At 43.2% G+C, this 15,068-nt stretch overlaps 1 protein-coding gene across 1 annotated transcript; it reads right to left on the bottom strand.

Annotated features, from left to right (window-relative positions):
* Window positions 1–986: 986 nt before the first annotated feature.
* Window positions 987–14,457, bottom strand: VDAC3 (voltage dependent anion channel 3). Its single transcript, XM_006023036.3, has 9 exons — window positions 14,327–14,457; window positions 12,632–12,703; window positions 11,516–11,565; window positions 6,639–6,791; window positions 6,059–6,111; window positions 3,714–3,941; window positions 2,575–2,725; window positions 1,895–1,952; window positions 987–1,492 (listed from the first exon to the last, which is right to left on the bottom strand). The coding sequence occupies exons 1-9, from the start codon at window positions 14,358–14,360 to the stop codon at window positions 1,401–1,403; spliced, it is 891 nt and encodes a 296-aa protein (XP_006023098.1). The 5' UTR covers window positions 14,361–14,457; the 3' UTR covers window positions 987–1,400.
* Between the last annotated feature and the right edge of the window lie 611 nt (window positions 14,458–15,068).

The raw sequence follows: 15,068 nt of genomic DNA, 5'->3' as shown, positions 1-15,068 counted from the left end.
CATTCCTGCCTAAATATGTTAGAATCGGGGCTGTTAGAAGGGAAAAGGACTTGGCAAAGAACTGTATCAGTTTCCTAAGAGTTTTCCTTACTTACCCTGAACCCTTGCAGCATACTGTGAACTGGCTGCAATGTTCCCTCTCAGCACTTGCCTGCCATCGCCACTAAGTGAAATAAACATTCATTCATTTTAAAATGAATACGTTCATTAGTGTGCAGGCTTGCAAAGCAGCTGGCAATTATTCTCATATCGACTCCTCCATACACAGCTGTTTTCTGTACTTCCCTAAATCTCTCAACCCTACAGGATGCAAATAAATATTTATACCTATTTTTTACAAGCGAGACACCTGAGGCTTTCACCAGACAGGGCTAAGAACAGAAATTTCTAACTTCACTTAATACCAAAACGCAGGGATTTAACAGGCCCAGTGCGTCAGGACTCCTTATCACTTACCTTTCACCTCTTCTGCTCACTTTGGTTTGTGCTGCCTTTTCGAACTGACAGCTTCTTTCCCAGAGATGAAGAGCGCATACAGTCTGAAAACTGTAAAGATGGCCCAGATATCTCCATACTATTCAAGCTAGTCCAATAAAAGATAATATCTGCTTCAGTCTTGCATATCTCTGGAGCATTGTGTCTACACCACTGTAACCACCATTTTTATTGTAATGCTTACACAAGTCTCTCCAGGGCTTAGAGGCAGTGCCGCTCGAAACCAGACTACACAGAAAGGAGTGGGGAAGGAATGGAAAAATCCCAGCTTGGCAAGATGCATACATACTCATCATCACCAGTGGACTTTTATAGTCCTCATGTTACTTTTATCATCTTCACTCATTTAATTGCTTATGGTAATAACAAGCTCAATAAAACTACCCAGCAATGGCTGCATGCCAACTTGGCCAGGTAGATTTTTAATGCCTCCAAACTAATAAAGCCTTTGACAACCAGTGCTAAAGCAGTAACAGGACACACCACGGAGATACTTTTCAAATGACTGATTTATTTCACTTTGATGCAAAATCAAAGTTTACACTACAGCACAGAGACCAATTTTATAAAAGGTGGTGAGGTTCAGGACATGCAATACGTGATGTGCTTATGGGCAGGGCTGGATTTTTCTGTCTCAACAAGATGCTACCCTCTGCGAGGAACAAATTTTAAAACACCGAGGAACTGAAAGTAAATGTGGCATAAACATCACAACTTCCATACATGCCTTCTCCTGTTATGGTGAATTTTCACCCACTAGACTCCAGTGTTGAGTTACAACAATTCTTTGGAAGAATAAAAAGTTCACACTTTTTAAAATTTCACAGAATATTAAGGCCAAAATATGTTGGGGTTGTTTTTCCTTCATCTCCTGAAACAGATCTGCTGCGTCACTGAAAACTGCATTAAACTTCCAGCTCAAACCCCAGCCCAACCTTGTGACCTCCGGCACTGAAATTCTTGCCATCGACCAAGCCGGAGAGCGTCAGCTTCACACCTGGAGAAACAGACAGACTTTGACAGTGTTTTCAAAGTACAAATAAAAACAGTATAAATAAAACAGTCTGGAGCAGCTCCTGGTGACAACTCTCAACAGAGGTGCGGAGGAGCAGATCACGCCTAAGCAGCTCTGGCAAAGCGCCTCAGTCTTTTGGCAATGACTTATGCCAAACAAGCAACAGCATGTTGGATATTGTGTCCGTGACAGGACCACTCTGCAGCTCCACAAAACAGTGGTACGATCGGCAGGGATGGGAGGTAGTTCCACCAGGACTTAGAATTCTTTCCGTGTCCCAATAATTTTCACGGTCTTACCCACCCACTCAACTCTATAGTTGTAGAGGTTACAGTATTACGCCCCTCTGGAGCAATTCCCTATAACACTTCTCAGTTTACATACCAGGTCGAAGGGTGTGAGTGTACCCAAGTCCAATCAGGCTGGCATTATTCACTTTGGCCTACAGGAAAATTAGCCAAAAGGTACAAAGTCAAAAAGGTGAATTTTAATCTTGCTCTTACTTGATTTATAGCCATGCAGGCACATTGACATCCTAAGAAACCCTAGTGCCCCCTTCATTAATGTGATACGAAACTTAAGATGGGACAACCTAAAATTGGAACAATATAGTACATAAGACTGGTTCTATGACATCATGCTTTGTTTTTCTCGGATATTAATGATGGTCACAGCCTAAAAAAAAACCTAAATGCTGCTGCCCGATTTATCCATACTGTACTGGTGGTACATGACTGCATGCTGACCCTGAGCCTTGTGTGCAGGACAGTAAGAGAAGCAGCTGAGGGAATTCCATGCGCTTTAGTACCAAGCCTACGAGACTCCCTTTCTTGAAAAGCTATTCAAGTTAATACAAGGCAACACAGTTTTCGTAGTAGTATGAGCAATCCAGTAACAAAGTCAAGCTAACAGTGCACTATAACATTTGCAAGATAGCACCAATAACTGAACCTGTAAAATCACAAGGTCCTGCCAGTTCAAAGAGTCACCAATCTGTGCTGCTAGTTCACAATATTTAAGACACACAAATTGTATTGCAATTGTTCCCTTGGTAAACTTCTTACCGCAACAGAAGTCTTTTCATCCAGCTGGTACTTAGCGGCAATGCCAAAGCGTGTATTGTTACTGCCAGCAGTCCAGGCAAGATTTACTGATGTCTCAACCTTATCATTAACCTTCTGATAGATAGAGCCACCAAATTCAGTACCATCGTTCCTGTTAACAGGTAAAAACATGTGACTAACCACTCTGCGTGGTCATATTAATTCTCAGATCATCACAGGGCATCTCATCTCTTCCCATTTCAAAGAAATTTCCTAGCAACACTCCCTCACCATCGCTGTATTTCCCCCTCCTCCAAGTCTTAATTCCCACTGTCTCACAAATGGAGTCCTCACCCTGGCCCTGTAGGCTCCCAGCCCTAAAATCTGGAGTCTGCCAAGGAAATGGGGGAGACTTTCCAAAAGCTGACATATCACACATGGTCCTGGACTCTTGACAAAGCAGGTAAAGTAACTCTGCTTTCTCTTCCCAAGCTGCAAGTAGGGAGTGATGCCAAGCATAAAAGAAGAGTCCACAAGCAGCAACAGGACAGGCATCACCAGTTCGGTGAGGAAACTGGAAGTGAGAGAATTGAAACAATTCTCTCACAAAAAAAATCCCTGCCTTGAACACAAACTGCAAGAAACAGAGATGACTCCGCAGAGCAAAGCCAAAGCATTCCACCTCCTCCAAGACAGGCATGCTGTTCAAGCGTAACACCAGCTTGGAGAAGAGCAGATATGCTGCAGGACTCCTGGGTGGTTATGATCCTGGCAGTCTCCTGTGTGGCAGAGGGTACCTCACTGCAGGGCCTGGCTCCTTGGGGTGGAGCACCACCCACTAGCAAGTACATTCTGTATCTGTCAAGGTCTACTGACACTGCCATCCAGAACAAGGGCTAGCTCTGTTTGAAAATGCCTTCCACCACTGTACCTAGGAGAACTGCATCACTTGGAAACCAAGCCTCAAGGGATGACAAATCAGGACACAACCTTGCTTCAATGGGATTGGGAATGAAAAGAAAGCAGGACTCTCTTACAAGCCAGCAACTGGCGTCTTCCCTCTCTCCCACCATCTAACCTATGTCCGATGCAGTCCTTGCAGTTTGCCCAGTTTCAGCATCTTTGATATGAGCCTTTTGCCAGGCTCAGCCAATACTTACACGTTAGTGTGCAGCTGGAAGTCTCCTGCCTTGTATCCCAATGCAAAGTTATTTTGTGACAGTTTAGATTTGGCGGTATCAAAAGCCATCTGATAGCCAGCAAGCCATCCTTCATAGCCTAGCACAGCCCAGCCATTGATGGTTGGTCCAGAAAGGTCAACGTCAATGTTGCAGCCTAAGTTTATGTACTCCCGTTTGTAGGATGTCTTCAACTTCCCACTCTTCTTTCTGTAGAGAGAAAGATTTCATTTTATGCCTCCTAGCAGGGACCCAACAACTACTATTTTGAGAATCTACTCAGTGAGCTTCATGCTTTGTCTGCCTTCAAGGAAAGCATGCACCGAGGCTGCTACTTTTGAGAAGGTCTTTGTCTATTATTATATTGCAATTAAGTTACATAATAAAAACCCACCACCCTGGCCAATACCCGTAGATGCATTTAAAACATTCAAAAATTAAGTTACGATCTTATTTAGTCAAAGTCCTCAACTGGATAGCAAAAGCCAGTTTTCCTCCGCTACTCAGAAAGACTGCTTATTACTGAGAATTAGAACTGTTAAATCAAAAGCAGAAAATATGGTGTGCTACACTTATTTTTTTTTAATAGGCTTCCAGATCCATAACACCCACAAGTGATGGGTAAGATGTTCTGCTCATCTATTCCTCAAAAAGATCAAATTTAAAATGCGACTTCGGCCAAGGTTCTTATATTATATAGAGCTCATCACCCAGTCTCTCTCAGCACCACCCTTGAGCCCTTGCCTTGTCACTTGGATTTTCAGTGACTTTCAGTCTATTCCTGTCAGTGTCTTCTGGCCTGTTCTCAGGCCCTCTGTTGCCCACTCCTCCTTTCTCTCCGTTTCTCACCTTGCTCCAACCTAAAGTCTGTAGTCCACCTTCCCCGCCCACCCTCCCAGGTCCATCCCAGGCTCTTTTCTTTCGCCCTTCACTCTCCCTGACCTACCTCTGTCAACCATGATGGAAATATCACCTTGCCTATAACCTGGCCCTCTTCATTTCACACCTCCTCTAGAGCTTCACATCTGGGCTATGTCCTCATCTTGCATTCCCTCCTATCCACACACACAGCTAAAACACTCATGCAGCCTCTGTTCATCGCCATAGCTACAATGCGCTTCCCCCTTGCCCTGCTCATGTCCACTCAGAACACTTGGCAGAGCTCACTCTTCAATTTGTCACTGTCCACATGACTTCCTCTCTGAATCCCCGGACACCACAAATGTGCACTGCTTGTCTTCATTTACAGCTCTTTATATCCTATTCCCATCCAATCTATCAACTTGCATTCATTATTATAAATCTGACCCTGCCCCATAATCTTAGCCTCTATTTCCGACCTGTTAAAATTAGATTGCATTTTCGTTCATGCTGCTCAGACTTGGGAAGAGGTATCAGAGCTTTTTCACAAAACCCCAGTGTTAACTTGAGACTTGGAAAATGAGTGGAATAAATAAAATTACTCAAGTGGTACTGTTGTAGATGGAAAAAAGGCACCTTTGAGAGAGAGAGAGTGCCTACCATCCCAATATTCCAAAAACCTGATATGGTCTCTTTCCTTTAAACTTTTCACCAAACTTTAGAGAATCAGAGGGTCTCTATTTTCATCCAAAAATACTGGCTGGGGATACAGGCAGTCCTCGACTTACAGCGTTTTGACTTACAGCAATTCACGCTTGTGGCGCTCTGCCGTTTACACCCGTGTTATTACTTACGGCGCTGGATCCTCGCACTTACGGCACTACAGGGAAATTTACAATGAGAGAGGGGAAAAAAACAAACATCCCTGGATCAGTTTTTCAAAAAGCCATCAAGTGGCCCTAAGCCTCCCCAAAATCTCCCCAAACAAGCCCTTCTGAATTCCTTGACCCTGATGAAGGTGTTCCTTCACCTTCTGATTAAATAAAATTTTATGTGATTCGTTATTGTATTGCCCTGTTTAATCGATTTATATACACTACACTTTAGAAAGCTTTGTACTATACAGTATATAGCATGTATAGTTGATTAAACAGCTGATTTAAATATGGTGTTTATGGTCATTTCTATAAAAGGTTGGGCATCAAGCCCTCGGTTAGGACCATAACCCCCTATCTTAACATTGTTTCTATGGGAAAATCAGATTCAACTTGCATCGTTTCGACTTTACAGCGCCTTTTCCAAGAACTTAACCCGGCATAAGTGCGAGGACTGCCAGTATAGAAATACAACTAAACTCCGAACCATGCCCCCTGAATTGAGTTACATTGTTCAAATGAGGAATTAGCTCGCCCAACTGTTGAATCCATTCCAGGAGTCTCTAGTTCAAACTGAAAGAAGAGATTTACCCTGTATTTGGTACAAATGTGGTGTCAAGTGCCAGCTTCAACCCGTCAGCCAACTGCAAAGGAAACAAAGTCGTCACATTATCAAGACTCTTCGCTGAAAAATTTCCTCGGCTGCAAGCGTTAACTACCTTGCTGTAATTTCCATGTCACAATACTTTTGTTCAGAAATGTAGTACATTATACGTCAAGTCTGTCACTTGACCCTTTGTAAGAAGGGTCAGTAGTTTCAAGACAACTCCATGTTGAAGACTGAGCTGGTAATTTCACTGTCTACTGTAGCATGAGTTCTGCACGTATGAAGTTAACGCCCTGCCTGTACCGTGCAGGGACCCTTTTGTTCTGCTTGTGTGCACTATGCATGCACCTTTAAGAACAAACTCTTGTAAAAAAGCTTCCACACACACTATCCAAAAGCATGTGATGTGCTGTCCTCTATACCATACTTCATGCAGCTGACATTGCTTAGTTATTTCTGATTTACCACAGCTCTATGCCTTTGACTTTCTATTGTTAATTCTTGACTAAGTGTTTTCACCTCATTTGCTGAAATGCTTTTATAGCCATCTTCTCCTCCTCTTACCTGATCCTCCATGGACACTTCTGTGCCCAAGGTGTTGTCCGTGTTCCACTTCTGGGTGAATGTAAGCCCATAGTCCTTGATCTTGTATTTGGTCTCCAGGCTACCTGTGGCTTTACCCGTGTCTGTGTTGGAAGAGCCAGTCGTGGTAAATTCCTGTCCAGAACACATTAGAATTACCACTCAGTGATTAATTTAAATACAATTTCCACACAAGTCCTGTCCCATCAAGCCATTTGTTTCCATACCTCACACCCTCAGGATTTTTAACACAATCCCTCAGTTCCTTTCTGCAAACCCCCTTCCTTCCACTCTTACCAGCAAACCTAATTCTTTCTGTATCAAATGATGACCTTTTGCCAACCCCTCTTCCTTGGCACTTCCTTCGTTATGATGCCAGGACATATCCCTAAAACTCCTCTCTAATCTGGAAAAGCCCTGCTTTCTCATTCTCTATTTTCTGAAAACACCAAAAGCCGTTGCTTGCTATTCAGCTACCATCTATTCATGACTTCATCCATCTGGCTCCCTCCTTAACTTTTTTAACATGACCACCTACAAAGTTTGCCACATCCTTCCAAAACTGCAGGTGTCTGTAACAGCAACATCCACCAACTCCGCCCTCCCCTTCCCCATGGATCTATTCCTCGCGCACCCAGTACCTGACCCACCCACACATTTCACTTCAGTGGCATCATGTCTCCTCTCCTCCCTCAGCCTCCAACTCCCTATATTTACTTGGAAGCCATCATCTTGCTTCAAGAAATTAATCTCCGAGTTCAATACCACCTCACATTCAATTTACCCCTGCCACTAAACTCCGAGAGAAAACATCTTCTATTCTCCTATCTCTGTGGCCACCCTGCTGCTCGCAGCATCCTTCTCCTCCAATCTGTTGTTCACACAGCACTGAAACGCCCTCGCTTTTGGATGGTCAACAAAATGTTCTGCACTGCTGACTAAGGCTCCCTTACGTTTGTCGCCAGCACAGCATTTGGCATTACTGGTCACTCCCATCATCCTCTGTACACTGCATTCCAGAAGCCAATGCTGCAGGGTCCCTAGCTTTCTGATCTCTCTCTCTTCCCACCAGCCTGTCTCTGGCAACAACTGCCCTCCCAGTGTTAGGCCTCTGCTTCCCAGGAACACCTAAAACCCTGCTCTTCAACCCTTTGTGGTCTATCTCCTCATTCTGTAGTGCACTGTGCATTCCTCACCCCCATGACAGTCCTCCACTCCCTCAAAAACCCTTTTTTCCTAAAACGTCAAGTCAACAGGCCTTGATACAAACATCTTTTGCAAAAGAGGCACTCTGTCATATCCATTTCCCAAGCTCTTTTCCCCCTTGTATTTATAGCCCTGTCCCTGTGCCAGGACTCCCTATTCCATAAGTGACTCAACATCCGTTTCCTGAACCTCGCATTCATCTCTTTCCTTTTTCACATCTGATTTATTGCAACAACTTCCTATATAGCCATCCAAAGGCATGCAATTCCAGGCTCCAGCCTTTTCACGGCCCTGTACCCACCTACTAATCTATGCGTATCAGAGAAATCTTCCTCACTCCAGACTGGGCCCCACTGGCTCCCAAAGTAATCTCTGTCAGTCAAGGCACCACGCTGTCAAGGATCTCCCCTCCTCTCCTTCCACTCTGCAGGCTCTCTCTGTGCTCTCTTGACCCTGACCTCCTCTCAAATCCTGCCATCTTAGTCCTCCTTTCTGAAGTCATCCTTTGACAGTTGCTCTCCAGACAGTGAACAATCTACTCCTTTTCCCTGCCTCACGCAGTTTTATCAAGATATCTCGTCTTACTCTGCTTTGCAGACTAGCAACATGCTGTCAGTTCCTTGTACATTGGCGCTTCCTGTTACCAAGATTTTATGCCTCTTTTTGTTGGATGCCCATACTATTCTAACAGTCTGGTAGCTGTCAGGAACTGATGGCTGTGCACCACATACTAAAAAACACCACTGCGTAGGGTATTTCTGGCAACAGTTATAATGCACCTCAGGTAAGTTTTAAGAAATGCCTCACAACTGACCTCATTTCAGTTGTTCTTTCACCTTTTGAATATCTTCCTCCAAGGAAGATAATTAATCTTCACCATTTAACTCCTAAGCCACCTTTGAGGTTTACATATTTTAGTAACACGGTGCTTAACAGATTACAATCTTTAGCGTCCTGATGTCTTATAATTGAAACCTTAATTGTAAAGAGCAGGCTTGTCCCAAGCCTGTGAGAACCTGTATTCTTGAATGGTATATACACAATCTTCAGACTGCAGGGCCAGTGCACAGTGCTCCAAGACTTGGGAATCCGGTCTGAATAGTTTTGATGCGTTTGACAGAACCATGTTTCTGTCACGTCATGCAAAGTGATATTTATTTTGATTATGTCCATCTGTCACAACAGTCTTGCAATATATCCTGACAGTAACACTGACACTGAAGGAGCCACTCCACGTGTGTGCGCACATCATCTCCGATTTCTTTAAGCTTGCGCAGGTGACTAAAATCAATCTGTCGCCAACTTTTAAGGGTGGATTTCCCCAATTCAGGGAGTCCATCCAAAGGCGCAACAGGTAGCATCAATAAAGGAAAAGAGATTCCCAATGCCACTTTCACAAGCCATGGGGAACGAATCTTGCTGTCATAAGATCAAAAGCAGCAGGATTTTCCTAGCAGCTGGAACCATATCTCCTCTGGACAAGGAGCACAAAGTCCACATATGTTACCATTCATCTCCAAGCTGTCAAAAGCAGAGCTGCGATTGGCTCAAGTCCCTCGAGGGCATTTCTGAAATCCTCACTATGTGAATGCCCATTGGTCTCATGTCAAGCACTATTCAGAATCACTTCTCAAATTCAACTTCTGGTCTGACCTTTCAGCCCAGTCTGGCTGGCATCCTCGGGGGGAAAGAACACTACCTGCTTCATAAGAAACTGAACTACTGATCTCAGATGCAAACACATTTTGACAGAGAAGCCTGGGAAGGACTGCAACAAAAAGTCATTCCATGGGAAGGTTCAACCTCTTGAACGAAAAGGCCAGGTGTCTTGGTACACAGTAATACTTTATATAAAAGGCAGAACTTCCATTTACACTCGGCTATGAGGTGCTTCCCCTTTGTGAATCAATGCTTCCTTCCAAACCACAAGATCCTAGTGTTGTCACAGTGAACGCAAAAATATTGTTACTCAAAATGCTAGACTACTGATCTGAAGCAACATAATAAGTTAGTAGTAAACTTCTTCCCGGCTATTCTTGCGTTCCTATTTTGGGTTATTTTTCAAATGTTACACATGTTAGCTTAAGGCACAGTATAAGTTATGCACCCTGGTATGCTTCACATTGTCATTGCTCAATTTTGGAGGCAAGACAAAAATGGCATGACAACAGTGTGTATCGCAGTCTGGAGATAGGCATGCAAAACTAGGATATCCACAAAAACATTCAATCATTCTTACCAGCTGAACAAAAATCCAGACCAAGTTGCATGGAAAAGGGAGAAAACATTTTAGAAATTATGACGAATATTGATAGTTTAGGCGCATCCCACTGCTTCCCCTATACAAGTGTACTGCCACTTTTTCAGACCTCTAACAGCTATAGTAAAATGTTCTTAGCCTTTAAAAGTCCCACCTGTCCATACGTTCTGAGATTTCATACTTGGCAGCTAGGTCATTTTAGTAAAAAAGAACGCCCATCCCCATACCTTCACTGAATAAAAAGTATTATCCAAACACTAGATTATGACAAGCCCTCAGCTGCAAGAACAAGTCAGATGTCTGTGAATTTGAGACGTGAATGCATAACTGGATCAGAGAACTGAAGGAATTGTAGGAATAGAAACAGTCAAAACACAAGCAAATCGTGAAGTAACATAGGCAAATCACACATGAATAGCACCATAAACAAGTACACACAGGAATGCAAGGGCTGGGACAAGAACAAGTCTGCCTAGGGGGAGATACTCCTATGGTTAAAGGCACAGTGAAGTCTATTCCTGGATCTGCCAAACTTCCGGGAGATCAAGTCACTTAAGCTCAGGTTCCCCATCTGTAAAATGGAGATTATGGTATTTTCTGGTTTTCAGAGAAGCTGGGAGTCTTCAACCTTTAAGGTCTATAACATGCTCTAAAATCCCTGAATGAAACATGTTACAGAAGTCATGTTTTTATTATTCAGCTCTGGCACAAGAGTGGAACAGAGATCAGCCCAGTTTGAATGTAAGTGGAAAAAGAAGCCCCAGTATGGGAAGACCCCAGCTAAATATACAAGTTTAATTATGGCCCCCAAGCAGCAATGGTAGTATACAGTAACCAGATGAGACCTGTTCCTTTTTAAGCCAACCAAAAACTTGTTAAGAAGGTTGAGTGCAATGTTGCCAAAGATAGCCAACTGGCTCTCAACCTCATCCAAAACCTTATTTAACTAAAAATGTTTGGTGTCTCTGTCTCTTCAGTAAACAGCTAGCTTTCAGGGGTGGGTGGGGACTCACAATGCTGTGTTAACTAGCAATGGAGGAAGATCTGGCCTCCATCCATAAGAAGGGATGTGAACCAAAACAAATATGGTTCTGAAAATGCAGGGTACAAAAGAACATGCATAACCTGAAGCATGACAACACAAGCATGTTTTAATGATTAGGGTCAATACATGGTGAGGATGTAAGAGTGAGCTGTACCCGACAAAAAACTGACATAATACAGGGTGGCGTGCTAAAATCTGTGCCCACTACAGAGACACTGACACACTCATTCTTTGCACCACCCATCTCCATTCCCTTATCTGAGAAATGAAACATGCACTAATGAGCAACTCTTATTACAGGAAGTTCTCCTCCCCTTTCCAGTGCCAATGAATGTGCTCAGTACTCACCACTCCACTGGAGGACTTGGTCTTCAGCTCTAACTTAACCAGTCCAAATCCTAAAACACAAAAGCAGAAAGACACCTATTTCATTACAGCATACAAGAAAATGAGAGGCTTTTACTCCTACATGTAATAGTCTGGGAGCACTTACATGAAACAGCCCACCTTGTAAGTAGGACTTAATCTTACTGGGAAAGAATTAACTAGGTTCTGATGATCCATGGAAGTTAATAAACCATCTGCTTATCGGAGCACAAGGGAATACTGAGTGTTCAAAAGTGTGCAAGTAGTTATAGGCTAAGCAGTCCTGAGTTAAATTAACACGTTTTAATTCAGAAGGTACCACTTCTGAATTCAGAAGGTACCATCTGCTGTGGCCAGATGGTACCACCTTTGCGATTATCCAGCCTGAATTCCTGCACAGCACTGGCCAGAGAATTTAATCTAGTAATTCCTGCATCACATTCATAACTTGTTTGAGCCAGGACATATTTTTAGAAAGATATCTAATCTTACAAGTCCTCAAGAGAGAGAGGATTTAACACACCCTTTAATATGTCATTCCAATGGTTAATCAACCACATGTTAAATATTTGTTCCTTCTTCCTACTCTCAAATGTATCCAAACTCGCACTCCCTCTGCATTCTATTTTGCCTTTCTTCCAGAGCCCTCAATCAGAGATTGGCCCCATTACACACTGGGATCAAACTCACCTTTTAGTCTCTTCTTTTCAAAAGCTAAATAAATTGAGGCATTTAAATCTTACAGCAAGGCAGGTTCTCTCAAGACCTTGTCCTTCTTCTCTGTTTTGACATGATCTCACACAGACAATACCACTTCTTCCCTATTCCTACTTGACAGTCCACCATTTATGTATCCAAGGATAATTTTAGTTATCTTTCATCTTGAATGCTCCTAGATTTCTATTCTAAAAAGAGAAACCTTTTAGCTGAACTTTGCCACATTTTAGCTTGGCCTTTGTTAATACTACCAAAAGAGATTTAAAAAAAAAGATACCACGCTAAGATATCCTTGCCTCTTGCCTAATTTCTGGACTACCAAGGCTACAGCATCACACTTACACTACCGTATTAGAATCAACACATGATAATGCTACTTACCATAACCCTTGTTGAATACATCTCTGGCAGATTTCCCCAGGTCACAGTAGGATGGTGGGACAGCCATTGGGTCTGAAGAGATAAGAAATGGGAAGAACCCATATTTCACGACACAGAAACAAAAAACATAGCTCACTAAGCACTTAAGGTACCCAGCAGAAAAGAAACCATGGTGCAAGGCAGTAGTCTTTCACTGTGTTCAGTGACCTCCCTTAGTTCAACACTGGTTTTGTCAGAAAGGTAGTGGGGTTTATCAGCCCAGAACATTTAACAAAAACCAATCTACACCCAAAACACCGTATCCTAGGAGTGAAATTTAACTCCAACAGGATCCTTGTACCTCAGTGTTAATACCATACTGGATAAATAACATACACACGCTCCAACACACATATGCTACAATGGCTGTTCCATGCCACTTCAAAATAAACTTTCTTTTCCCCCACCAGTGTTCTCAGCTCCTCCCCTCAAGCAGTCACCACAGCTTTGGGAAAACATAAAAAGGACTTCCGTTTATAAAACAGGGAGGCGACCCTGTTGATGTTTCTACAAAAATATACATAAAAGAAAAGGCAGCAGCAGTAACGTCTAGTATTACGTAACTGTCTGAACAAAACTAAAATTAAGAGAACAAGACCCACAAACACATGGGGCACAAACCTAAAGAGAGAAGCGTTAATTTTAACACTGAATTACTTGGCCTTTTTGACTTGTCAAAATGTATCATTTCTTTCAAAAGTATATACCCTTTTCCCCAGCAGCTAAATGCTTTTTTGACATTAAAGATGGCTCTGGAATAGAAGCTACAGACCCCAGAAATGCAGATTTAGACCTTGAGGTCTGATACCCACCATGCCACTGTGATGGGTGGTTTCAGGAAGAACAGACTAGCTCACAGGTGAACTTTGTTAACAGCAGCTCTCTGTCTCTTAATCCTTCCTAAAAGAGGCTCATTTGTTAAGATTCCTCTACTCAACAGCTCCACTAGAAACAGCTCTTGTTGATAAATTATGTCAGACAGAAATTCTTTCTTATCCAAGACAATGATGCAAGGATTTTACCTCCTAAAGTCACCAGTTCCCTTCAAACCATTTACCTTTCCTTGGATCTACACAGCAATGCTACTGTTTAGAAGCCTCTTTCTGATTTCTGGTGGACTTTGCTTCCTCATGTTCTTTCTAGAAACCTGACCATTTTTATTCTGACCTTTGTAGGACAAGAAATCAATTCTTGCACCAAGCAGCTTCTAACACTGCTCTCAAAAAGACAGGACTAATCAAATGCAGAACTGCTTTTGCTCTCTTGTGTCAAGGTTTCTGTATTAACTCATCCTTGCAACTGGACAATGTAGGCCTTTCACAGATGTGTTAAGGGCTGGAAGGGACCTTACAAGATCATCGGGAGCAGCCACCCTGCACTTGGGCAGGAAAGCCCAGCAAAGTGGGCACCAAGCCGTTTTTTTTAAGATCTCCAGGGTGGGTGACTTGGGGGGAGCCTGTTCCACACCTTCAGCACTCGACAAGTTTTTCCTTATGTCCAGTCTGAAGCAATCTTTAATCAGCTTGTGCCCGCTATTCCTCGTCTTCCCCTTTCCCTAGATGCAGCATTCAGATAACTTCCACTCCCCTCACAGATACCTTAAGGATGGCTTTCCATGCTGTATAAATATATACACACATATCTATCTATATATACCTGTGGGTCTAGCAGGTCTAGAACAGCTGGACATGACTGCAGACTCCTTATATGAAGCTTTAGGTCATAAATTACTGTACTTCTTAACTGTCAAGTTATAAAATGCCTGTCTACCTGTCAAATACGGAAAAAAGATGCATGCGTTGTTAAAGATAAAAGACAAGCGACACTGCGCCGCAGGAATTGTGGTAACCGTTACGATGGTTGCATTTCTTTATCAATACTACTTTCACCCAAATAATCTTCCAACTGAATACTCATCAAGCTCTACACTCAGCAACAAGAGGCATCACACGGTTTAAAAGACTGCCCAATGCTCTTTCATCTGCAAGTCTCTTGCTGGGGGATTGTTCGCTGCGCTTATTGCAACACAGCTCCGTGACTTGGTCTGGACTAGATATTTAACAAAAAGGTGTAACCGAGGCAAGACCTTCACCCTGGGAAAAGTTTAAAAACCGGTACAGTGGATACGTGATAACGATGCTTATCACGTATCCGCCGTATTGGTTTTTAAACCTTCCCAGGGTGAAGGTCTTGCCTTGGTTATGCCTTTTTGTTAAACAGCAGGCACTTTTACTAGCAAAAGCCAAGCCCAGAAGAGCCCCTCGGAGGCAAAAGCAGCAGCAGGATGAGACCTGCCGGCCCACCACCGTCTTGGAGCAGCATCCCCACCCCCACCCCCTGGTGCCCAGCACAGCCCCGCTTCCCGCCTCGGCCACGCGGTGTGCTGCCAACTCTCATG

Source organism: Alligator sinensis, unplaced genomic scaffold, assembly GCF_000455745.1.
Source record: "Alligator sinensis unplaced genomic scaffold, ASM45574v1 scaffold98_1, whole genome shotgun sequence".
NCBI lineage: Eukaryota > Metazoa > Chordata > Crocodylia > Alligatoridae > Alligator > Alligator sinensis.
This window is presented reverse-complemented; position numbering and strand designations above follow the sequence as displayed.